Source organism: Mya arenaria, chromosome 2, assembly GCF_026914265.1.
Source record: "Mya arenaria isolate MELC-2E11 chromosome 2, ASM2691426v1".
NCBI lineage: Eukaryota > Metazoa > Mollusca > Bivalvia > Myida > Myidae > Mya > Mya arenaria.
In genome coordinates this window covers 45,206,021-45,233,404 of record NC_069123.1, presented here as the reverse complement: position 1 = coordinate 45,233,404, position 27,384 = coordinate 45,206,021, and the positions used below count along the sequence as shown (strand labels likewise).

General features: G+C 36.8%; 2 protein-coding genes across 2 annotated transcripts; both read right to left on the bottom strand.

Annotated features, from left to right (window-relative positions):
- Positions 1 to 60: 60 nt before the first annotated feature.
- LOC128246029 (uncharacterized) lies at positions 61 to 10,127 on the bottom strand. The gene is made up of 10 exons (XM_052964242.1): positions 9,951 to 10,127; positions 8,880 to 9,117; positions 7,121 to 7,336; positions 6,550 to 6,655; positions 5,599 to 5,772; positions 5,220 to 5,328; positions 3,894 to 4,078; positions 2,507 to 2,624; positions 2,172 to 2,294; positions 61 to 1,093 (listed from the first exon to the last, which is right to left on the bottom strand). The coding sequence occupies exons 2-10, from the start codon at positions 8,918 to 8,920 to the stop codon at positions 957 to 959; spliced, it is 1,209 nt and encodes a 402-aa protein (XP_052820202.1). The 5' UTR covers positions 8,921 to 9,117; positions 9,951 to 10,127; the 3' UTR covers positions 61 to 956.
- Positions 10,128 to 12,515: 2,388 nt separating this feature from the next.
- LOC128203301 (NADPH:adrenodoxin oxidoreductase, mitochondrial-like) lies at positions 12,516 to 27,347 on the bottom strand. The gene is made up of 12 exons (XM_052904667.1): positions 27,178 to 27,347; positions 25,057 to 25,220; positions 23,570 to 23,665; positions 23,031 to 23,153; positions 22,736 to 22,780; positions 18,708 to 18,776; positions 18,108 to 18,209; positions 17,620 to 17,812; positions 16,503 to 16,693; positions 16,081 to 16,255; positions 13,334 to 13,498; positions 12,516 to 13,064 (listed from the first exon to the last, which is right to left on the bottom strand). The coding sequence occupies exons 1-12, from the start codon at positions 27,191 to 27,193 to the stop codon at positions 12,934 to 12,936; spliced, it is 1,470 nt and encodes a 489-aa protein (XP_052760627.1). The 5' UTR covers positions 27,194 to 27,347; the 3' UTR covers positions 12,516 to 12,933.
- Positions 27,348 to 27,384: the final 37 nt, after the last annotated feature.

The following is a 27,384-nucleotide window of genomic DNA, read 5'->3' as shown; positions in this document are numbered from 1 at the left end:
AAAGTAACACACTAAATAAAAATCCTGGGGTTTCACTGAAAGGTATAACAGAGTAATGTGTCAGCAATCAAAGGTTTTATTATGCTATTTTGTTACAATAAAAAAAAGAAGATAAAATAACAGTAATTGAACAAACAGTAACATATGTATTATACACAATATAAAAATAAGACAACATTAATTACAGTAAAATGTGGTCCAGTGAGCTAAATGAACATGTTCAATTTATCATATAAGAATGTTACACTTACAAAGCTTTTAATCTGTTATCTTCACTTTATTTATTGTCATTCTTTAACAGATTAATTGCACTTATTTAATAAGATAAAACAACAAAGACATAAAAAATATATAGCATCATGCGTATAAAACAATGATTCGCTATTTAAATACAAAATGCCCGAAATGTTTAAATATATCACAGTTAAACTCAAAACCATAACAAAAATCTCATTTCCACATGTAAAATGTATACAACATTCAGATTGAAATGCGACTAATACAATATAGCCACAACACTGATACAGCCAGCTATCTGGTATATTATCATTGATAACAGTGAAAGGTATGTTCAATAAATAAATGACAGTATAGAATAACAATAGAATGATACTTGTAATATACTTATAAGATATGCATGTAAAAACCTGATTAGATAAAATCCTGAATATGAACTAGTAGATATAACAAGAACCTTTCTTACAAAATAACAATTATAGCCTTTTTTGTCATGATCCAATGAGATCATTGGAGATCACGGATGAGTGGGTGCAATTGATTGGCCCTCCATTGAGAAACTAGTTTTGTTCAGTTTAAACATTGGCTGTTTCCCCTTTATCGAGTGGCGACACCTTTAGTTTTTTCAGTTTAGACATTGACTCTATTCCCTCCATCGAGTGGCTACAACTTCAGTTTTCCTCTGTTTAGACATTGACTGTTTCCCCTCCATCGAGTGGCTACAACTTCAGTTTTGAGGTTGACTGCTGTATTATTTCGAGCATGATGTCCCGGGGTAGGCGCTCAAAGCTAGCCGTGTTTACCACAAAAGACATATGGCTTGACATAAATGCCATACAGTTATTACGGATCTCATCTGAAATACACAAGAATGTGTACAATGTATGTGTGACTGTATAATCATGGGTTTTAATAATATTTTGAATTTTAATGAGCCATATTACTGGAGAATGATTACAAATCAAGTTCAAGTCAGATACCGGGATATGAAAAGTATAACTATGCATAATGGGAGGCCACAAAAAAAACACACTTCTACGGGAAATAGAACTGTCTCCCTCATGGGTGACAAATGGTTAACCACTTTCATTTAGGTTTGAATAGAACAGTTGCTTGCCCTCATGACAGTATATCCTAAACATCAACAATACTGAAGGGAAGAGAACTATGGTAATAAAAAACACATAAAGTCTGTAGATGAACTAAAAGAGTTGACCAGGATTTGCCAAGTAATTAAGAAGGTATAATCTTCCCGAAAAACATTCTGTAAGCCATCCATATACCAGTCAACCCAGCTAAACAGAGATCCACACCATCTTTGCAATACAATGCAATACCTCGGAGGAGCCAGAAGAGGTAACACGCCTCAGACTAAAGCCCTCTTAAATTTTCTTTAAATGTTCATGTAAACTGAGAATCGCAATTGCAGTGATCTTAAGTGTCAACCTAGAGCAGAGTTGCCCTAATGAAGCTGAGCGCATTGGACACGGAGTCACAAAAAGCTGTCAATGACAGAGTTACAACATCATTGTCGCCCAAGTGTATCACAATCACCTGAGGAGGAGCGCTGACAAGAATGTTCACTGCAGTGATTGCATCTTAGCCAAGGGTGATGCCTTTGACACCCCACCAAGTGATGGACCATGGGAGCCTAAGATTGGGGAGCCCATTTTATGTGTCTGCTCTCCAGCCCAAAGGCAGACCATGCCCCACAAAACCCACACAGATCACTAGTAACATTTATGTTGATAGCTGAAACAATTCCTTTTACGAGCAACTCATTAAAAAAAATCGATACCTTTGATAATGTAACTGTTGGTGATATTTTAATAGGACAAGACATCGAGGAAAACAAACAGCCAGTGATTCCAGTCAGAATTCCTCAAACACAAACAGATGAAATATGGCTCTCAACCGCATAACTTAATACTCACCTATAATGGGCAGATTGTTGTTTGCACACACGAATGTGTCCACCACATTTTCTGTGTTGATCTTCTCGCAAACCTGGAGCGCTGCCAATGCCTTCAGACCATCCATACTGAACCGGTCAGCAACTGGAAACATACAAACAAGAATTAAGGAAATTTCGGTACATATAGAAATAGCTTTTCATATCCTCCATATACATTTGAAAGTTTAAACTGTAAAATTTCAGAATCATTCTTCCTTCAGTTCTCTGGGTAACTATTAAGAACAAAACCAGCTTGCTGTAATGTTCCCCATTTTTAAAGAAAGCATTCCAGTTATATAGAGACAAGTAGCGTACCTCTCCAGAGGTTAGTGAGGGCGATGGTGTCAAGGGTGTCCGGCAGCTGGTTTGTGTACAAAAAATGCAGAACAGCCAGGAAGTTCGGATATGACACGTCCGGGATCACTATGGGCTCCTGAAATGTACAATTGGCGAGTCTTGATATCACAAACAATCATAATATAATGCATACAAACAAAATAAAACATTTTAAGACTTAAGGCCTTTATCATTTGTCTAATATGACATTGACAACTCAAACTGCTCTTTTTAATGTTGAGATATTACATAAAGTGGTGATTAATCATCTCCCAATGCCCATAAAAATCAAACATCTCTCAAAGCCCATAGAAATCAAGCATCTCCCAATGCCCATAGAAATTAAGCATCTCCCAATGCTCATAGAAATCAATCATCTCTCAATGCCCATAGAAATCAATCATCTCTCAATGCCCATAGAAATCAATCATCTTCCAATGCCCAAAGAAATCAATCATCTTCCAATGCCCAAAGAAATCAATCATCTCTCAAAGCCCATAGAAATCAATCATCTCCCAATGCCCATATAAATCAAACATCACGCAAAGCCCATAGAAATCAATAATCTCTCAATGCCCATAGAAATCAAACATCTTTCAATGCCCATAGAAATCAAACATCTTTCAATGCCCATAGAAATCAAGCATCTCTTAATGCCCATAGAAAGAAATCAATCATCACTCAATGCCCATAGAAATCAAGCATCTCCCAATGCCCATAGAAATCAAGCCTATCTCAAAGCCCATAGAAATCAAGCATCCCTCAATGCCCATAGAAATCAATCATCTCTCAATGTCCAAAGAAATCAATCATCTCTCAATGCCCATAGAAATCAAGCATCTCTCAATGCCAAAGAAATCAAGCATCTCCCAATGCCTATAGAAATCAAGCATCTCTCAATGCCAAAGAAATCAAGCATCTCCCAATGCCCATAAAAATCAAGCATCTCTCAATGCCCAAAGAAATCAAGCATCTCTCAATGCCCATAGAAATCAAGCATCTCTCAATGCACATAGAAATCAAACATATCTCAATGCCCAAAGAAATCAAGCATCTCTCAATGCCCATAGAAATCAATCATCTTTCAATGCCCAAAGAAGTCAAGCATCCCTCAATGCCCATAGAAATCATTCATCTCTCAATGCCCATAGAAATCAAGCATCTCTCAGTGCCCAAAGAAATCAAGCATCTCTCAATGCCCATAGAAATCAAGCATCTCTTAATGCCCATAGAAATCAATCATCACCCAATGCCCAAAGAAATCAAGCATCTCTCAATGCCCATAGAAATCAACCATGCATCACTTTACCATTGGGTTTCCACTCAATACATTCATATTTTAAAATCCTATACATGTAGCTGTTACCTTTGATTTGGACTCTTTGGTATGGTCGGCGAAGAGAGCACGGAAGTAGTCTGAGCGTACACACAGGATAGCACGGTGTGCGTACACGGTCTTTCCTTCTACAGTAAATGAGCAGTCACTGAACCTTTCATCATTGATCAATTTCTCCAGGTCTGATGCCATGTCGCTCATACTGGGGGGCGGGGCTGAATTAAATAATAACTTATGAGTATACTTTACCAGTCAAACAAAGTCAGGAGATCTTCTTTTTTGTTAATTTCAGTTATGGTTATGTTTATCACATTGGGCAAAGTGTAAGTTTTGGGACAAATGATTTTTGAGGTATCAAGTTTTGATTTGATATTAAAAACAATCAAAACAGGAGCTCGACAGATGTTATTTCATAAGATCAAGTGAGTATCTTTTCAACAAACATGAATTTTTCACCTTAAAACATGTCAATAAACTCGAAACAGAGATTTATGCTTATCTACACATTTTTGGTAAAAAGTGAAAGGTTAAATACCACTCTGAATAACATCTTTGAAAAATGTCTGTCAAATTAATTTTCAATGTTTTGTGAAGTGTAATTAACCAATCCATAGTTTTTAATTATCTGTATTCTTTAGAAATTGATATTTTGTTATTTAAATAATGTGATTAAAATCAGCAAAAGTGGGGATTCCTGGAATCTATAAAAAATCATATGAAATCAAAATGTACAAACATTTGAATAAATAAGTATGTTGTTTATTCATCACTAGTTATCTTTTATGGCATTTTTTTTATTTTCAACGGTGTGTTTTTGATATCATCATTGTGTCAATTCATAGCTTAAATATACAAAACATCAGCATTTTAATATAATATAATAATATCTTACACTATTAAATCCCAATAAGGATATATTTCTGGGTGGCTAAGGAAGTTATAGGGATTTTTCATGGCTTCCAAACAGATTTAATAGTCCCCTGGTCTATTATCAAAATCCCTTTGAATTTAGACCAAAATCCCCTGGGAAGCCTCTCAGAAATATGGCATGTATGGAATTAGCTGCATATCAGAGTACTGAAGTTCAGCTTGTTCTTTAATGGTTTAAGAACTGTATGTTTTTAAATTAACATGCAAAATTCAATTGCATGTATTGCAGTGATATTTGTACGATGAACCAAAGATATGGTGTTCTATTGAGATCCTTAAGAAATTTACATAAGATATTGATGAATCATAGAGTGGCAGATATTACAAGCCTAACTAGTATAATTAATAAAAGCTCAAACCAGTTAAGCTATTTTTGTGACAATAAATAAAGTTGAACATTACTTTTGTATGACTTTGCAAGCATACCTAGAAGGAACCTGCGGCCGTGTAGCTGCACGGCGTCTATCTCCACCCAAGTCCCTGCCACTGTACAGTCAACCTCAATACGAAGCTCCCGCGTCTTCAGACTCTGCTCCTGGTAGGAACAAACAATTTAAATGTTTAACTTTATGCAGATGTATTATTAATTGTCAAAATCTGGCGGATACGCAATAAACATTGACAAAAACTTGATGCAATCAACCATAAATTTCTGGTAATATGAAAAATCATTATATGTGTTAGAGTTCATGTTCCTTATATCATAATTTTTAATTGCAGTATCTAACAGTTTTTAACAATTAATATGAAGCAATAAGGTAATAGCACAGAAATATGTCACAAAGCGAGCCCTTGTCTGTATTACGTTGAGTGGTGGGCTGAATATCCGTGAGGACGTTATGTTCTCTATGCTGGGTGCAGTGTACAGGGGGACCCAGCGACCATCTGCAGTCTTCCCCAGCACGGCCTTAGTCCCCCCAGCGTGGTACGTCTCATAGATGTCTATACCTGTCACATACACCTCTTCGGCATACTCCAACTGGAGAAAAAAAAACAAGACTAACCATAACAATTGATTACAACAATTTGATTTACATCCACTGAAGGAACATTTTAGTGAAATGACTAAAAAAAAAACTAAAAATTGGTCAATGGTTTCGAAAGAAGATTGACTGATTCTTAAAGTTTTTCATAAAGACATATAGTGAAAAGCAGCCCCGCTCCTAGCGGGGCATGCTTTTTTTACGAATCAACATGGGGTGAAGGAATTCAACAGAGGGTCACCTAAGGAATGTTTCTGAGAAATTACTTTTAAATCTGGCAAGCAGATTTTGGGAGAAGATTTTCAAAGTTTTACATACATATACAGTAGACATACATGTATAGAGAAGTAGTCCCACCCCATGCTGGCCATATTTTTGTTACAAAAATCAACATGGCTTAAAGGAATTTAATACAGCGTCAACTAATGGACATTTCTGTGAAATTATTTGAATATCAGGCCCGCATTTTTTCCTCATGGTTGCCATGGCAATTTGAGTTCTGCATAGAAATTATATTTAAAAAGTCTAGAAGAGGACCACCCAAACAACATTCTATGAAGTTTGGTTGAAATTGTCCCAGGGGTTTGGAGGAGAAGTTGTTTGAAGGAAAACGTTTGTGATGGACAGACAACAGAAAATCTCCCGTTCACAATAGCTCACGCTAAGCACATTGTGCTCTGGTGTGTTTAAAAAATAAACAATCTTTGTAATGTTATAAAATATTACACCATTTACTTTTACCACACTTAAGTCCCAGGTTGTTCTAATCATACCTCAAGAAATTCTGAATTGTTTCTATCTCCGGGTGCCCACGTCCCAACAATGTCACCGTACTGGGGGTACACTCTTGGTGAGCCAATTACCTGGTCCGCATTCCAACTGAAATTAAAACACTGGTAGAGGCACACTGAATGTTGAAAAAGTTAGAAAGAAAATACACAGTTTTAATACTTTTGAGAAAATATCAAAACTATATATATTTGTTATTGAATAGAAATCATAATATGAAGGAATATACAAAAAGTACAGACATTGCATAGTCATGTTGAGAGATAATTAAATCTTTAAAACATCCAATATATTTATACCGAACATTAAAAATGCGAAAGTAAATCATCTCCAAATCGAAATGAATGTGGTTAGCTATATGCAATAATTGCTATCAGACATAACATGTTTTAAGTATTGTCGATTCCTACATACCAAAAACTAACAACCCATAAAATTTCTGAAATATATTGTTAAAAACTACTTCAGTTCTCTTGAAAATGCATTCTAAGGTGATTCAAATAAGACTGCTCTTTTTAAAGGCACAATTGTTATATATAACCCTCTGGCATGTACCTGTCTGAGTCATACTGTGAGGAGTATGCCCGGACCCTGCTCACCCACTGTGACACCAGCCCCTGCTTGGCCCCAGTCGCCTGGGTAGACCCACTCAGCTCCCCATTTGAAGCCATCTTCCTAAGCCTCCGTATGAGATCTTTAGACGATGCCCTGACTAGAGCAGGTGGCAGCGTATACCTAGCCTCAGCTGGCACTGGATAGTCAGACTCTTTCCTATATACAAGAAAACATTAATTATGATATGCCATGTGCCTTATTTTTTGCTTTTTCTGTGGCCACTCTTAACAATACATGTAACCCGGAGTTCACATAATTGGGTTTTCCCATGGCAGTACAAATAATAAGGTGAAATACCAGCTATTGAATTTAATGTAACAGATCAATAATTCTGTTGTTTCTAAAGTAACATGTGTATATTAAAATGGTACAATTCTGTTTGTACTAGGGGATTAACTTGGGAAAACCAGAATATTTATAATTCCAGATTTCAAATATTCTACTCCCCTGCTTATTCTTTGAACATAGGTACTTACAAACAACTGTAATATTTGATTGATTTAATACTATACTATTGTATGAAGAATATTTGGCAAAATTTTGTTACATTCAAAAAAAATCTGTGAGAGGATTAACTTAAACACATTTAATCCCTCCTCCCACCTTACAGGTCTATCTATGACAGACCATGTACAGCTTAGATCTAAGAATTCAAATTCTATGATTAATACTAAAACATTAGGTGGAATATATTATCTTCCAAACATTTTAAGATTACTGTATGTAACTAAGCATGTAACAAAATTATCAATATTGTAATCTTTGTACAAACAAAAAGTATTTGTCATTAGGTTATTGTTAGATATTTATTTACTGTTTTTCGATTTTACAGGTATATACATGATTATGGTATTTGTAACACTCTGATTAATGAATGTATACTGTATGGCAACCAGATAATTATGTATAAAAAATGAGAGCCAATTTTACTATAAATGATAATAATTCCATAATTTACAAAAATAATAATAAATCGTTAAAATGATATGATATTGTTTTGTTTTAGTTAATTTTTCTAACATCAATCCCTAAAGAAAAGTAAATATATTTCTTATTTTAGTATTGCTTTGTCAGGCAGTAGAGCATTCATAGTTTAAGATTCAATAAAGGTTTTAATATAAGCACTTATTAGTAAACATTTCAACAGTTAAAGTAAGAACCAATTACAAAATAATTAAATGGAATTATTTTTCAAGAGGATTTCTACCATAACTTATGAAATTTATATGTAACAGTAAAATGCAACAGGAGAAAACTTATATTTGCTCTGTAATGGTCATAATAACACTTTTAATATGTTTAATTACAACTTATAAGCTTTAATAACATGACCTGGTGATACAGCACAAGTTGTACAAATTGAGGAAATCAATATGGCAGTGAAAACATTAAGACTTATCATAGTCATTCTAAAATGCCGTCCAGGCTTTTTTTTTAATGATGGTTAGTCCAGGCTAACCATCATTAAAAAAAAAAAGCCTGGACGGCATTTTAGAATGACTAAGACTTACCACTGCTTAAATCACTTATACATGACAGTTAAATACAACTTAAACCAAACTTTATGATTGCAGTGACATTGTATACAGAGAATTGAGTCTATGAAGTTGTTATGTACAGTGTTACTAAGGTAACAATAAACTGATATTATAATAAAACATGTACTGTGGGACAGTGGTCAATTAATGTAAACATTTACCTTAAGAATTGCTGGTCCAGCTCTGAAGGCTTATTTCCCATTTGTTATCAAGTGCACACAATGGGTACATGTAGTCAAATGCCCAGCTTGAATCAATACCCTAGTATTAAGTATATCACTGTATTGTTGTGACTAACATGTAGGTCAATATATGATTGCCGACTGTTTGTTCCATAAATAGACATTACAGCGATTAGTCACCCATGAAAATGTAATTTCTAAAAATAATTTCACAACCCTATACTGGTTGAGAAGCAGTTTCCGACGGAAAGCAGTTTCCGACAAATCGCTTTTTCGCGTACCTTCCTCAGATCTTCATAAAGAAGGTACTGCAATTCAACTATATGGTAACTAGGCAATCTAAAGTTGAAATTCTTACCGAGACACGTAAGAAACTTTTATAATTATTAAATGTTTAATGTTTATTTTTCATTTTGTACACAAACTTGCACGTGGGGGATCTGCACGCGCAGCGTATTGCGCATGCGTGTGAACCTAATTTGCATATCTATTAATAGCTACAAGGTTTTCCTTAATTAACTTATACAAACGATGATCATTGTGTACATATTTGTGAACACTGGTGTCATGCTTGTTTCGCATCTACATTCACTTAAATGTAAACAAACACAAGTTTCCATCAGAAATGAATAAAAAAATCATTGATATTCAGTCTCTGCCTGATTTTCGAGTATGAATTGAATGTCGTAAATTTTAAGGTTTAAATTTTTCGTAAATGCTGAAAAATTAAATAACATTTCTCTTATTACAGTCTTATATTTACTTTATTAAATAAACGGATAATAAAAACACACAACAGGCACCTTAAATATGCCCCGCATTCAAATTGTCGGAAACTGCTTCTCATCATAAGCTAATCAGAACAGTGTAAGTACCCTCTTTGCGCCCCTATTAGATACACTTTATGTGACGTCACACATGTAAGAAATATATCGACAATAGCAGCTTGAGCTGTAGTTATATAAAATATTAACAATTTTAGTAGATATTTAAACACGTTTAAATAATTCAATAAAAACGTTTAAAAACTGTCGGAAACTGCTTCTCAACCAGTAGATCTTTAAATAGTAATTCAACAGACCTCTCTGCATTAGACAAACCCTAACACACATTGTATTGCACATTGATCTAAATCCTGAATTAAACATTTAAGAAATATTACACACCAGTGACCACTGAGGGTCATATGACATTATGAGGACCGGCCAGTCAGCCCCCGAAGGTGTATATGGACCGAGGCATTAACCGAGGTCTATTCACCTTCGGGGGCTGACTGGCCGGTCCTTATAATGCTATATGGCCCGAAGTGGTGTGTTATATTTCTTATATTAAACCGAACACTTTTGTACTGTTTTTTTTTTTTTTTTTTTAAAGCGCTTAAATGTGTTTTATTGAACAAATCTTATGTTTACTTGCTAAAAAAATGTTGTTGTGAAAATTGCAAGCCGCACTCACCAGTTTTATGATGTCAGCGGTCCATATTATATGACATCAGCGGTCCATATTATATATTTGGCGAGGTCTGGACCGGTCAAAAACATGATATGGATCGCTGACGTCATAAGAACTGGATTTTTATTAAATACAATGATATACGGACCGATCAACTTTATATACACAAAGAAGGGGCACATTTATGTAAGGTATAATATTACTGAATATGTATCATCTTCTAGATATGGTATCATTTATTTATTTAAAACATTATTTCTTCTCAGTTTTCAAAAAAAATCCAAACTACACATAAATGGAGCTACATATCAACAAAAGAACTGTGTTCAGAGCAAACTTTATATGCAACAATAAATGAATACATTTCTGGTTTTAACAGGCAGACATGTGAACCTCTACCTGTGCCAGAGGTAGATTTGGGTCCAGAGAGGAAGATTTTATGGAATGCGCTTATTATGCATTTTTATGTGTATTTTAGTGTGTTTTAGGTACACATCATCTGATCTTTTGAAGCTATTTATCTCATTGTTCTACCATTCAGGTATTAACTGATGGAAAACACAAACACTTATCTTGTTTCCTGTTTTAATTTTACATTGAGTTAAAATATAAATAAATAATATAAGAATATCTCATATACTGCTATAAAGACAGTACATAAAAATATATTCTTTCTTTAAAATAATTAACATTGATTGCATTTACTTGATGGAATATTCATAAACAAATTATATAAAAAAAATCATGCGTCCTTTTTGGGGTAGTCTGTATTTGTTTTGAGTTTCTTTTTTTCCACTGTCAAATTTCTCCTAAAAGGCATCTAAAACAAATAAACAAACAATAGTTCAACAGGATAATATTAATTTTCCTTTTATTTTTTTCAACATTGTACTATAAAATTATGATATAAACAAAGAGATGTTTGTCAAACATGATGCCCCCCTGAGGGCCATGTTGTCAGGAATATATTTGAACAATAAAACGAAATATGCATGTACCAAAATGACAACTGATTTTTCATTGACATTGGATGCCTTTGAGGCAGTTTTAAGATTATGACCATTCAAAGTGTAAGGATAGTGGGTACAGTTTTAAATCATGTTCAGGTGATAACTGATATTTGTAGATAAACATGCATCCTCTTAGCAGCAGGGAATAAGTAATTATGAAGTAAATTTTAATGACCATTATGATATATGACCTTGACCTTTGACCTCAAAATCCATAGGGGTCATCTACTGGTCAAACCAAACCTAAACATCAAGTTTGCGGGCCTTGGGTGCAGGCATTGTCAAGTTATTACACAGACAAGCTTTTTGTGTTCAAGGTCACTGTGACCTTGACCTTTGACCCCATAAATCAATAAGGGTCATTTACTGGTCTGGCCCAATTTCCTAGTCAAGTTTGGAGACCATGGGTGCAAGCAATGACCAGTTATCACTAGGGCAACCTTTTGACATTCAAGGTCACTGTGACCTTGACCTTTGACAACTGACCCATAAAATCAATAGGGGTTATCTACTGATCTGGCCCAGCCTCCATCTTAATTTTGATGACCATAGGTCAAGGCGTTATTGAGTTATCACGTGGAGAAGCTTTGTCAACCATTTCGTGTTAAATGTCACTGTGACCTTGAACTTTGACCTGATGACCCCTAAAATCATTAGGAGCCATCTACTGGTCAGGCCCAACCTCCAAGTCAAGTTTGAGGGCCATTGGTGCAGGCATTGTTGAGTTATGACTTGGACAACCTTGACAACCTTTAAGAATTTAAGATCACTGTGACCTTGACCTTTTATCCGATGACCCTAAATATCAAAAGGGGACAACTCCTGGTCAGGACCAGCCTCAATGTCAAGTTTGATGACCATAGGTTCAGAAATTGTCGAGTTATTACTCGGACAAATTTTGACAACCTTTTTACGTTAAAGGTTACTGTGACCTTGACCTTTGACCCGATGACTCCTAAAATCAAATGGGGTCATCTACTGGTCAGGCCCAATCTTCATCTTAAGTTGTATGACCATAGGTCCACAAATTGTCAAGTTATCAGTTGGACAAGCTTTGGTCTACCGACGGACTGACCGACCGACCTACCAACATGTGAAAAGCAATATACCCCCTCTTCTTCAATGGCGGGCATAATAAATGAATTTAACCAGAAAAGTTTTATTCGTTTAAACTGTTTTTGTAAGGTTTAATCACTATATGGCAATGTATAACAATAGCATACAATTCCATATAACTAACAGTACCAACCAGTCCTGAGCCTGTCCTTTCATCAAGCCACATATTGTATTGTCTATTTATTCATGATTATTCTTATAACTCATAATTCATTTTCACAAGGTCCTCACAATACATGTTACAATCAGAATAGTAGTGTTTATCCTGTTGATTAGCCGGTATCTTCATATTGTAGACTTTGTAGATATTTACAGCTGTAGTGTACTGTGAAGTGTGCCATCGTATTTATCATCTTCATGAAATGGCTAATTTATCATCTTCATGAAATGGCTATTCAAAGTCTTCTGTTTATATTGTGGCAGAAAAATGTATGTGGTTGTCATAACAACCATGTTCAAGTTGCAGCTATACGCAGCATGGCACTTATGTCTGTGAGCTTCTCGCGAGGTTTTTCCACCTTTTCCCCAGCACACATCTCTGCATTGTCAATTTTTCCCCAGTCATTAAATTTCACTATCTGCACACCTGGAATATATCAAAAAATGCTAAACATCAAAGGTAACTATTCCAAGAGAATACTAAATTTGCATTTTGATTTACATTCTGCTATTAAACACAAGACATGATAAATATGTATCTGTCACAGAAATTATTATGAAGAATTAAGTTTCTTTAGTTTCCATTAACTCAATTTTGAGTAACCATGAAACTTGGGTTCCAGCCTAATCATTATTATGTTTATGGAAGATAGAGTTAAAGCAAGCCTCCCAAAACCTGTAAAACCAAGCACTCACCTTGAGCCATGAGAATGTCGAGAGCAGCGTTCCTGCCCACATGAACAGGCAGTATTCCCTGCTGTAAGTCATGTAGCACAGTCTTCCCGACATCAAAGCCATCCGACATCGTGTTGACAATGACCCCGACAGGCCCCCGTCCTGCCCAGCCACTCACATACAGACCTGCATATAAACAATAGTATATAATGACCCCTAAAGGCCCCTGTCCTGCCCAGCCACTCACATACAGACCGGCATATAAACAATAGTATATAATGACCCCTAAAGGCCCCTGTCCTGCCCAGCCACTCACATACAGACCAGCATATAAACAATAGTATATAATGACCCCTAAAGGCCCCCATCCTGCCCAGCCACTCACATACAGATCTGCATATAAACAATGAAATATAATGACCCCTAAAGGCCCCTGTCCGGCCAAGACACTCAATACAGATCTGCATATAAATAATTGGATATAATGACCCTGACGACCCCCCCATCTTGCCCTAACCATGTTTCACTGACAACTTAACAAATATTTCATTTTTCATGGAGCATTAACATGATACAAGGTAAAGGGGGTATCTGATTAATAGGGGTAACAGGATAATGGGGGTAACAAAGTATCAGGGTAATAGAGGTAACAAAGTAATGGTGTAATAAAGTAATGGGAGTAATAAAGTAATGGGGTAATAAAGTAATGGGGGTAATAAAGTAATGGGGTAATAAAGTAATGGGGGTAATAAAGTAATGGTGTAATAAATTAATGGGAGTAATAAAGTAATGGGGTAATAAAGTAATGGGGTAATAAAGTAATGGGAGTAATAAAGTAATGGGGGTAATAAAGTAATGGGGTAATAAAGTAATGGGGGTAATAAAGTAATGGGAGTAATAAAGTAATGGGGGTAATAAAGTAATGGGGTAATAAAGTAATGGGGGTAATAAAGTAATGGGGTAATAAAGTAATGGGGGTTATAGGGGTAACAGGGTTATGTGGGTAATAGGGTAAACAGCTTAATTAGTAATGGGGGTAACAAAGTAGTTGGGGTAATGGGGATAACAAGGTAATAAGGCTAATAGGGGTAACAAGGTAATAGGGGTCATAGGGCAATAGGGTAACAAAGCAGTAGGGGTAACAAAGCTATATTGGTAACAAAGTATTGGGGGTAATAGGGGTAACAGGGTAATAGGAGTAACAGGAGTAATAGGGTTGCAAAGTATTGGAGTTAATAGGGGTAATAGGGTAATAGGGGTAACAGAGTAATAGGGGTAATAGAGTAAGGAGGTTACAAATTAATAGGGGTAATAGGGGTAACAGGGTAATAAGGGTCATTAGGTTATAGGGGTAACAAAGTAGGAGGGGTAACAAAGCAAAAAGGTTAACAAAGTAATGGGGGTAATAAGGGTAATAGGGGTAACAGAGTTATAAGGGGAACAGAGAAATAGGGGTAATATGAGTAACATGGTAATAGGGGTGACATAGTAATAGGGGAGTAACATGGTAATAGGGGTAACAGAGTAATAGGGGAACAGAGAAATAGGGGTAATAGGAGTAACATGGTAATAGGGGTAACATAGTAATAGGGGAACAGAGAAATAGGGGTAATAGGAGTAACATGGTAATAGGGGTAACAGATTAATAGGGGTAACAAAGTAATAGGAGTAACAGGGTAATAGGGTTAACAAAGTAATGTGAGAAATAGGGTTAAAGGGGGTAATAGGGTTAACAGAATAATAGGGGTAACAAAGTAATGGGGGTGTTAGGGTTAAAGAGGTAATAGGGGTTACAGTGTCATAGGAGTTAATGATTCTGGATTGCTAACAGAGCAGTATAAAAACATTAAAAGGAGATACAGTTGAGACACTGATTATGTTTAAAATATAGGGAGCTTGCATGCATATGTTGAACCAAGCTGTAACAGTTGCTAGTGGCAGAAAATGGCAACAAATATAGAAAGGTCAAGCTAACAAGAGATGTATGTAAAACATATATATTCACATTATGGCAGTCAATTAGTCATACATCAGTGGGTAATTTTATGATTATGACCAACATAGTAGGTATTGTTATTGACCATTCTAAATGTTGTTATTGGGGTTGATCATGATGAGTTAAAGTTTCCAGTAAAACATGTAAGTGTTCTCCTGACAGCACATTAATTAAAATGACTAATATAACAATAAGAATATGGGCATTGTAAGTAAAACAGACAGTTGCTTTAAGGTCAATTGAGATGGTTGCATAATATATGTTTATGTTTATAATAATATGAAAATGGGTAATTTCTTGCAGCTTTCGAGCAAAACATTTTAGGTATTTATCTTTGTTTTGTTTTTTAAAACCTGTTTTAAAAGATTCAAAAGACTGCGATCAATCTAGTGGCTTTGGCCTTGATCTGTTGATCTAAAAATCAATAGGGTTCTACAATAGGGATCCACAGGTATGATCAACCTCTCCACCAAGTGTTTTCATATATTGATTGGAAAAGGCTTTTCTCCTCATGGTAACTGTGACCTTGACCTTTGAGTTTGGCGTTGTTAAGCCCAAGCATATATAAGTTATCAATCAGTTTGTTTGTTTGTATATTTTTTTTTCAAAATCACCACTGTTGTGTTCTGCTGGTCATGTCACATCTTCCTACCAAGTTTGCGGTCCTTAGGCCCAAGCATTTTCCAATAATCAATTGCACAAGGATTGGTCTACCCACTGACCTACATGTGTGAAGCAATAAAACCCACATACATTTGGCAATACAACTTACCAGTCTCTCCCGTGACCCTGCCCCTGACATTGGATATCACACCTCGTGCTTCATCAAATGGCACCAAAGAGTCAATTGGAGTGCTACGGTACCCGATACTCCGCAGAACAAGCCCACACTGAATGGTCTCTGTCTCCTCTGTCAACACCGCTCGCTGGCTTGACATGTCAGGGCCCTAAACATTGAATTTGAATTTCTTTTGCAAGGCGAGTATTTAAATATATATATAATACGCAAATAAACCGAGTCTCATTTCAGAGGCATTTAATGCATAAGGAAATTGTTTTTTGAGAAAAAAAATTCACTTTATTTTTTTCCTGTAGAAACATCTTGTGTAGAAATAATAATGATTAACTGTTATGAAACAAAACCTCTTGATCTATTTTCATTGTCATACAAGCCAGAGACTGAGAAGTCCTTACCTCAAGCGTGTTGACCCCAAACTTAACCCCTGTGACCTGTGACCCCTGGGTGAGGACCTGGAGGGGTGAGAGGCAAAACCTGAGTTCCCATTCCCTTGCTGCCAGCCCCCAAAGCCCTTTGTCTGTGTCCCCTGGGGACAAAGCTGTCTTACACAACAGCTCAGTCAGTCTCTTCCTGGGTCGTGGCAAGTCTGATATAAGAAGACTAGACAATGGCAACAGTTATAGAAGTAGTTTATTACCCTATCCAAACTTTCTGATATTGGTGTCTAAATAGTCAGACACTTTTGAATAACATAATTATGTATGGCAAAAATGGCAAAGGTTATTAAATAGTACAGGTCATGTACATCAATGACAGAATTAATAAAATAAAAAATAGCACAAGTGATATAAAGCACATAAATAGTTAATTGCACTTTTACGTAAATACTAAACAATTTCGTTCTGTCAACCCAATGTCACTCTTTTTAAAGCCCTACAAATTATTTGTCGTATTCACAGTTTAAGAGATATGGAACAGCATGAAAATTGAACTTGAACTGTGATCTTCACCTTAAGCTGGTGGGTTCTGCATTTCAACATGATGTAGTAAACATTTGAGTTTCATGAAAATCCTTCTAGGGAGTTAAGGAGTTCGAGAGCAGACACAAAATCTATTGCTTAAACATATGACCTTGAGCCTGTGTGGCTGTTATTGGGTTCTGAACATTGTTTCGATAGGGTTAACATTTGACTAGAATGACATGTATATCCATCAAGGGTATAGGAGATATGGTAAAGTCACAAAATCTGTGGCTCAAATATTTGATTTCGAGCCTTAGGCCAACACACCTGGATTGAGGGCTCTGCACATTGTCTATGTCATAAATATTCGAACCATCTTTCATGAATTTAAAAAAAAAAAGTTTTAGAAGAAAAAGAGCAGACACAAAGGTTATTGCTTGATCTTTTGACCTTGAAATGTGACTTTGGCATTGAGCAGGCATGCATAAAATGTGGGATCTACATGTCGCTTTCATAAAATTCCTTCAAAGGGTTGGACAGACAGACATACCCGCTAAAAACAATGTATCTATCACAGACAGTGTTGGGCTAAGAATGCATTTAAAAGTACCTGTAAGGATATCCTGGAGGCCATGGTAGTCATGTGTGTGGAGTATTGGGCGTGTGTCTGGCAGGCGGATCATTTCCCGTAGCTCCTTGATGGTGAATGCCACTTGCAGTGGGCCCCGTCTTCCAGCAAGCACCACGCGCCGCACCCGGCTACTACGTAATGCCTCCAGGCTACACTCAGAGATGTCAGTTTTCTGCTCATCAAGTAAAATATTCCACTATATTAAAAATGCCAGATAACTATTTAGGTAAACAATTCATGAGGTTGTAGTTTTAAAGCAAGCCATCAGGGCCCTTGAATTAAGAACTAAGCTCTTTTATTACTTATGACATCTCTGCTATTTACAGAATCAGCATAAAACGCATTTGTTCTATGATCTAAATGGTGAGTCCACTGACAGTGTCAAAATAATTCCAAGTCTCAGAGTGAGGTATTGGGTCTTAAACAATGCCACATCATAAAACAACCTAACATGTATGTGGTCATACCGCGAGAAGGTCTATGGGGGTGAGGAGGATACGAGCTACATCGAGGGCGACATTTCCATGTCCAAGCACCAACGCTGTGTCTGTATCCAGGTTCACACACAGCTGAAACATAAATACCTTATCTTGCAATCTGCACCTATGTGAACTTAAGAAAAAAAAAGAATTCTGATTAAAATGAGAACAAAATTATCATTACTTGTATGCCAGTTAGATTTATAAACATTTACCTGTAATTCAAATAGTGACACAAATATGAGATGGTGCAAAATGGATAATAATAAACATGTAAATGAAAATCATGACCTGTACCAAAAGTGTACGGTATTCAATATGAGGCAATTCATAAGACATTAGAGTCAAGACTTTCTTACAGCTTTAATTTAAGCTGCTTATAGATCTGACATGTTCTCAGCTGCCTGCTCTTACTAATATGCATTTTCATTGAACTGGAGGCTGTTTAGTGTTGATATTTAAGTTTCAGCAATCAGCTTATTTTTAACTCTATCAAAATGTTTTGCTGATGAAAATATTAGCGTGTGAAAGTCTTTGATAAGTCCATGGAAATTTTTGCATATTGCTTTTGGAAGAAAAAAGACATACATCTTTATCCTGCGGGAGGCCATTGTACCAGCCAACAAAGTTTCGCGCTGATATCACATTCTGTGCATCCTGTAACAGAGGCATTTGGAAATGCTATATTTAACATGCACATGTTACTAGCATTGATTTTGTATGAGATAACAACATGTACATAAAAACTTCATACAGTGCATTACTTCTCTATATACATATTCCATTTCAATCTACATTTTAAATAAAAATTGAAAAAAATAATAATTTAGGAATAACTATGAAAATACAATACATGAGAGCCTTATAAACTTGTTAATTACTTAAACCTAATTGTAGGTTCTTTTGCACTCTATTTCAAACATGGTTTTAAAAAAAGAAGGTTCTTGTTGGTGATTGACCTTACCAACCTCGAGGGTTGGAGGTTCTGACCTCGCCTGGACCGGGGTTCCAGGATAATTCCCAAGGAATTCCCAGCCATATAACCTTAAAAATATCTACATCACAAGGAATTCCTAGCCTTAGAACCTGTAAGATATTCACTTCACCAGGAATTGCCAGCCTTCAAGAATTATAGGAACTTACCTTACTAGTGATTCCAAGTGTTTGATCAGTACACACCTCACCGGGGATTCCAAGATTTTGAGGGTAAAAGATATTCACCTCAGCAGAATATGACTGCATTCTAACAATTAATAGGTAGTATCAAGTAGTAACCTCACCAGGGATTATCAGCCTCTGATCAATAAAGGTACTAACCTCATGAGAGATTCTCAGCCTTTGATCAATAAAGGTACTAACCTCATGAGAGATTCTCAGTCTTTGATCAATAAAGGTACTAACCTCACCAGGGATTCTCAGCCTTTGATCAATAAAGGTACTTACCTCACCAGGGATTCCCAGTCTTTGATCAATAAAGGTGCTAACCTCACCAGGAATTCCCAGCCTTCGACCAATAAAAGTACTAACCTCATGAGAGATTCTCAGCCTTTGATCAATAAAGGTAATTACCTCACCAGGGATTCCCAGTCTTTGATCAGTAAAGGTACTTACCTCACCAGGGATTCCCAGCCTTTGATCAATAAAGGTACTAACCCCATGAGGGATTCTCAGCCTCTGATCAATAAAGGTACTATCCTCACAAGGGATTCCCAGCGTTTGATCAATAAAGGTACTAACCTCACCAGGGATTTCTCGCCTTTGATCAATAAAGGTACAAACCTTACCAGGAATTCCCAGCCTTTGATCAATAAAGGTACTAACCTCACCAGGGATTCTCAGTCTTTGATCAATAAAGGTACAAACCTCACCAGGTATTCTCAGTCTTTGATCAATAAAGTTACTAACCTCACCAGGGATTCCCAGCCTTTGATCAATAAAGGTAATAACCTCACCAGAAATTCCCAGCCTTTGACCAATAAAAGTACTAACCTCATGAGAGATTCTCAGCCTTTGATCAATAAAGGTACTTACCTCACCAGGGATTCCCAGTCTTTGATCAATAAAGGTACTAACCTCACCAGGGATTCCCAGCGTTTAATCAATAAAGGTACTCACCTCACCAGGGATTTTTAGCCTTTGATAAATAAAGGTACTAACCTCACAAGGGATTCTCAGCCTTTGATCAATAAAGGTACTTACATCACCAGGGATTCCTAGCCTTTGATCAATAAAGGTACTATCCTCACCAGGGATTCTCAGCCTCTGATCAATAAAGGTACTAACCTCACCAGGAATTTTCAGCCTTTGATCAATAAAGGTACTAACCCCACAAGGGATTCTCAGCCTTTGATCAATAAAGAGACTTACCTCACCAGGGATTCCCAGCCTTTGATCGATAAAGATACTATCCTCACCAGGGATTCCCCGCCTTTGATCAATAAAGGTACTAACCTTACCAGGGATTCCCAGCCTCTGATCAATAAAGGTACTAACCTCACCAGTGATTCCCAGTCTTTGATCAAAAAAGGTAATATCCTCACCAGAGATTCCCAGCCTCTGATCAATAAAGGTACTAACCTCACCAGGGATTCCCAACCTTTGATCGATAAAGGTACTAACCTCACCAGGGATTCCCAGCCTTTGATCAATAAAGGTACTTACCTCACCAGGGATTCCCAGTCTTTGATCGATAAAGGTACTTACCTCTCCAGGGATTCCAAGCCTCTGATCAATAAAGGTACTAACCTCATGTGAGATTCTCAGCCTTTGATTAATAAAGGTACATACATCACCAGAGATTCTCAGCCTCTGATCAATAAAGGTACTTACCTCACCAGGGATTCCCAGCCTTTGATCAATAAAGGTACTATCCTCACCAGGGATTCCCAATCTTTGATCAATAAAGGTACTAACCTCACCTGGAAAGGTACTAACCTACTAGGGATTCCCACGCTCTGATCAATAAAGGAACTAACCTCACCAGTGATTCCCAGTCTTTGATCAATAAAGGTAATATCCTCACCAGGGATTCCCAGCCTCCGATCAATAAAGGTACTAACCTCACCAGGGATTCCCAACCTTTGATCAATAAAGGTACTAACCTCACCAGGAATTCCCAGCTTTCGACCAATAATAGTACTAACCTCATGAGAGATTCTCAGCCTTTGATCAATAAAGGTACTTACCTCACCATGGATTCCTAGCCTTTGATCAATTAAGGTACTTACCTCACCAGGGATTCCCAGTCTTTGATCGATAAAGGTACTAACCTCACCAGGGATTCCAAGCCTCTGATCAATAAAGGTACTAACCTCATGTGAGATTCTCAGCCTTTGATTAATAAAAGTACTTACCTCACCAGGGATTCTCAGCCTCTGATCAATAAAGGTACTTACCTCACCAGGGATTCCCATTCTTTGATCAATAAAGATACTTACCTCACCAGGGATTCCCAGCCTTTGATCAATAAAGGTACTATCCTCACCAGGGATTTTCAGCCTTTGATCAATAAAGGTACTATCCTCACCAGGGATTCCCAGCCTTTGATCAATAAAGGTACTAACCTCACCTGGAAAGGTACTAACCTCACCAGGCATTCCCAGCCTCTGATCAATAAAGGTACTAACCTCACCAGGGATTCCCAGTCTTTGATCAATAAAGGTAATATCCTCACCAGGGATTCTCAGCCTCTGATCAATAAAGGTACTAACCTCACCAGGGATTCCCAACCTTTGATCAATAAAGATACTTACCTCACCAGGGATTCCCAGTCTTTGATCAATAAAGGTAATATCCTCACCAGGGATTCCCAGCCTCTGATCAATAAAGGTACTAACCTCACCAGGGATTCCCAACCTTTGATCGATAAAGGTAATAACCATACCAGGGATTCGCAGCCTTTGATTAATAAAGGTACTTACCTCACCAGGGATTCTCAGCCTCTGATCAATAAAGGTACTTACCTCACAAGGGATTCCCAGTCTTTGATCAATAAAGATACTTACCTCACCAGGGATTCCCAGTCTTTGATCAATAAAGGTAATATCCTCACCAGGGATTCCCAGCCTCTGATCAATAAAGGTACTAACCTCACCAGGGATTCCCAACCTTTGATCGATAAAGGTAATAACCATACCAGGGATTCGCAGCCTTTGATCAATAAAGGTACTTATCTCACCAGGGATTCCCAGTCTTTGATCGATAAAGGTACTATCCTCACCAGGGATTCCATGCCTCTGATAAATAAAGGTACAAACCTCACCAGGTATTCTCAGTCTTTGATCAATAAAGTTACTAACCTCACCAGTGATTCCCAGCCTTTGATCAATAAAGGTACTTACCTCACCAGGGATTCTCAGTCTTTGATCAATAAAGTTACTAACCTCACCAGTGATTCCCAGCCTTTGGTCAATAAAGGTACTTTCCTTACCAGGGATTCCCAGCCTTTGGTCGATAAAGGTACTAACCTCACCAGGAATCCCCAGCCTAACCTCACCAGGAATTCCAAGCCTTTGATCAATAAAGGTACTAACCTCACCGGGTATTCCCAGCCTTTGATAAATAAAGGTACTAACCTCACCAGGGATTCCCAGCCTTTGATAAATAAAGGTACTAACCTCACCAGGGATTCCCAGCCTTCGATCATCCTCTGCACCATATGACTGTAACATATAAAAACAAACTTCTTCATTATGAGCTCATATAATATGCTTATTTTCTTTAATAGATTAAGACAAGATATTTAATAGGAAATGGAAGTGACCTTAAAAGCAAACAAATAGGACAATTCATAATCACATATCTAGTATGTTTTTCTTATCTTTTTTTGAACCAGATGTTGTAAACAGTTAATACACCATACAGAAAACAATAGTTTGAACATGTGACCTCCTGCGAGCTTTATAAACCAACCAGAACAACAGCAGTGTAGTGTTTTCTCAGCTCTGTCACACTTATGTCCTGACCCACTTCCACATTCCCGATGAACGAACATCGCTCATTTTGTGCCGTCTGGGTGAACGTGTTGATTACATTCTGGAATAGCGCATCTATTGTCAAATGAAAATTTTCAAATCATCGTAAGCATCTGAAAAAGCTGAGTTAGTTTCTAAATTTTCCAAACATTATATTTAACTAGGCTTAACTAGGTAACCAGGCCCCGATTTCTCGAAACTTCTTAAGCTTAACTGGCTTAAGTCGCTTATTTCAATTAGCCAAAATACATACTGAAAATGGATTTTGATAAATTAAAAATGGTTTATTCTGGTAATCATACAGAGTATTCCTACATAATTTCTAAAATTTCTTGAAGAAGTAAATATAACACATTTTATGGAAAAACAAAAATAGTGAGATTAGCTTAATCCTGTTATAAGGGACTTAAGAAGTTTCGAGAAATTGGGGCCAGGGTATTACTGAAGTGTTTTTAGCTACAATAACTGAGATGCTACCTTAACCTCTGGATGATCAGGGGCAACTCCAAAGCGGACAAGACCAAATGGTACTGGCAGCTTCTCATAGATATCCACCTTTATAGATGGATTAGCCTGTACAAAAAACAACACATGCACATGAAACAAATCATTGTGGATCTTTGATTAATAAAAAGCAAGAACCATTCAGTTTTTAGAGAAGCTAGTAAATCAAATTACATTCATGACAATGCTACAGAAATGATAATATTGCACACATTTGGAACATAAAAATATAATTTTTGCATATCATCGTGCAGGCATTCTAAATTAAGAAATTACTTTTTTTTTTAAATTGGACACTAAAATCCAAAAGAACAAGAGCTGTCATAGGACAATGCGCTCGACTATACGCCATTTTGTCATATAGTAAGGAATACAATAACAATGAAATATATGCCTGTCAAAAGCAATTGAAAAGCTAAATTAAAAAGTAAACAAAAAAAGCTGCGATGCTGTAAACCAAGTTTTCAATAATTGACTACAGCCGATACTGTGAGATTCAGATTTAACTGTTTTTACTATTTCTAGTAGCAGTGACCTTTACCTTGACCCTAGGGGCCCCAAATGCAATCTCATGGAACTCTTTCAACCAAGTTTGGTGACAATATGTCAAACCTAACTAAATTTATTCAGTACCAACTGTTTTTCTATTTTTAGTAACAGTGACCTTGACCCCAGAGGCCCCAAAAGTAATCCCACAAAAAGTCTCCAATAACTTATGTTATTTAGTACCAACATTTTTTCTATTTTTAGTATCGGAGACCTTGACCTTGACCCTAGGGACCCCAAACACAATCCCATGAAAGTTTCCCATAAACTCTTCCTATATACCAAGTATTGGTCATCATATGTATCAAGCCAAACTAAAATTCTTCGATACCATAAAAGAGTTTGACACTGCCCTCATGCCAGCCGGTCTCAACAACAGCGTACATTATTCTAAAAACCAGGTTTCATTTTTAAAAATACTAGTATAAAAAAAAACGTGTCTGTCAAAAGCAATTATAAAAAACTTCAATGAATGGCCATAATTTGTATTTAGGGTTAATATGGAGTTATGTAACTTAATTGTAATATGGTCCTCAATAACTGTGTGAAGTATTAAGACAATTGAATAAAGGGTATAGCAGTAGTTAGTAAATATCCCAACTTGCCCTTAAACTTTAACCTGACAGAATGTACCCTAAAACTATAACCTATATTCCTTAGTCAATCAGGGGCCATAATGTGTATTAAGGATCATATTGAATGAAAAGTTTCGGGAGTTATAAATGAAAATGCCAACTTTCCCTAAAACTTTAACCGGACACAGACACCTACACCAACCCCGACACAAGTAATAAAGCCTCTTTATTCTTTGAATAGTCAAGCGAAAAAGAGCCAAAATGAAAAGCTGACCGTGAACATGACTCAGGACGCATTTAATTTGCAAAGCTCTCCATCAAGCTACTGACAATTCTTACTTTCAGCAGTTGTTGAGCTGTGTAGAATCCGGCTGGTCCGCTTCCCACTATACAAATATGGGCTTCAGCCTCACATGAAGAGCTTAAACTTTGCTGAGGAATTTTGTGAAGTTTTTGTAGCTGGTGCAAATGCTTACTTAAACGTCTTACACTCACCATGAATCCTAGAATACAAAAAATCCAAACAAGATACAACATGAGTGCAATGCATGGACTTGTACACACATCATAAAAGATTAACATTTTTTTTTTCAATTAGTTAAATATAAATGGCTTCAAATAGACAAATCTGAGCTTATTTCCAAAAATAAAAGGGCAATAAAACTTTCTGAACCAATTGATAAGAATCTTCATGTGCATGCATCATCAAGCTAAAGTATACATTTCATGTCAGTTTCATTCATTTCTGTCCCTAACTTACACAGTGATAGCTCCAGATGGAGCAATTTTTCATTACTTAAAGGGCAATAACTCATGTTATAATGATCTTATAAAGAAGAATCTTGCGCCTGCACCAGCTCACTATACATGTACTTATACACTTATAAGCTTCATTGATTTGTGTCCATTAGTTTCATAGTAATTGCTCTGGGTAGTCACAGTAATGTGATTTTTTTTACATTTGGACATCCATTATGTTCGGCTTAACACCACAAGTACATGGATTTATACCAATGTAAAATATATATCATATTCTACTACTGTAACTACACAACACTGAATTGTTCAATAAACAAAAATGATTAAGTAGCCAATACCCTTTACTAATAACACTATGTTTTGCATAAAAAACTGATGCAGATTGACTTCTATAAACTTTTCATCACAAATTATGTCAGTATTAAGTGAATAAGATTACAGATAGTAACATTTTATTTTTTAATTTTAGTAGCGTTATTGTTTTGCAAAATATTCTCAGCACTTGAATTTGGAAATTGGAAAAACGAAATGTACTATGGACCCTTCGAGTCACACAAACAAAAAGAACATCAAAATACTTTGAAGCAGTAGTTTACAGATGTTTATATGGACAAGGCTCTGGACAGACAATTTTGAGCTAATCTTCAATAACAAAAGGGTGATAACTCTAGTGTTACTGGCCTTATGCACCAGTCAATTGTTATCCCCCCCCCACGCCCTGGTCAGGGTGTATAGCGGGGGAAAAGGAATGTTTTTCTGAAAATCAAAGTTCCCACTATTCCCCAGACCTGAGGGGCCATGGATACAACTGACTGGTGCATTATCAAGATGAATTATGAATATTGCGCATGCACCATCAGTCACACACAATTGAGTTTCATTAATTTCTGTTTCATTGTGTAGTCGGTGTGTCTAGGAACCAGCCGCCCAGTTAGCCCAGATGGTTAAAGCGCCATGCTATTTTTCCGCCTGTCATTGTTCGAGCCCCATTTCTGGTAAACTTTTCCTCCCAGGTTTATATAAATGGTGGCAGCAGTATGCAGCAGGTCAGTGCCATCTGCCTGCTTTAAAGTTTAATGAAGGAAGGAAAGTAGCGTGTGGGTAATGCACCAGTCAATTGTAACCACAGCCCCCCCAGGTCTGGGGAATAGCTGGGACTTTGACTTTCGGTCCAGCAAACCCCGTGTAAAATCCCCGCCCTGCGGGAATGAGCTGATGGTTAAACCCCGGCCAAATGCCCCCGCACTCCAGAGACTCTATATAAGGCCCAATCTCTGCTAAATATGGCGCTATGACAAAACCACCGCATTCACCCGGCCCTGCGGGGGCACCTGGAAAGTAAAAACACGGCCCCTTTCCCCGGCTTTCCCCGATATAGCCCCAGACCTGGGAGGCCGTGGTTACAATTGACTGGTGCATAAGAACCACTGCCTGGTTAGCTTAGTCTGTGAGAGCGCCATGCAAGCCATACATTGCATTAGCTCTTTTCCTCCCGTCTTTTTGTCATGGATTCAGATGGACAGACAACGCCAAATCTATATCCCTCCACTGACTTTTTTTAAAAAGCGTCACATTTTTCATATAAACTTATATAGAGTCTATTTATGTAAGTCAAACTTCTTGAATTTTCAGAAACCACTTATTACAGTTTTTTTTGTTAAACAATACACTCCATATATATATACAGTATAGTATACTCACTTTTTGGTGACAACATCTTCAATGCTGAATAACAGGTATATTTTTATATTTCATAACATAAAATCAACAATGTATGTCAAAAAGTCGCTCTTTAAGTTAATAAATACAGCCCACATATCCCGTCCAACTTTCTTTCTACAATAGGAACAATTACCCTTGCAGACATGTACATAAACACCGTCCACTTGAAAGAAAGACGATCGTCTA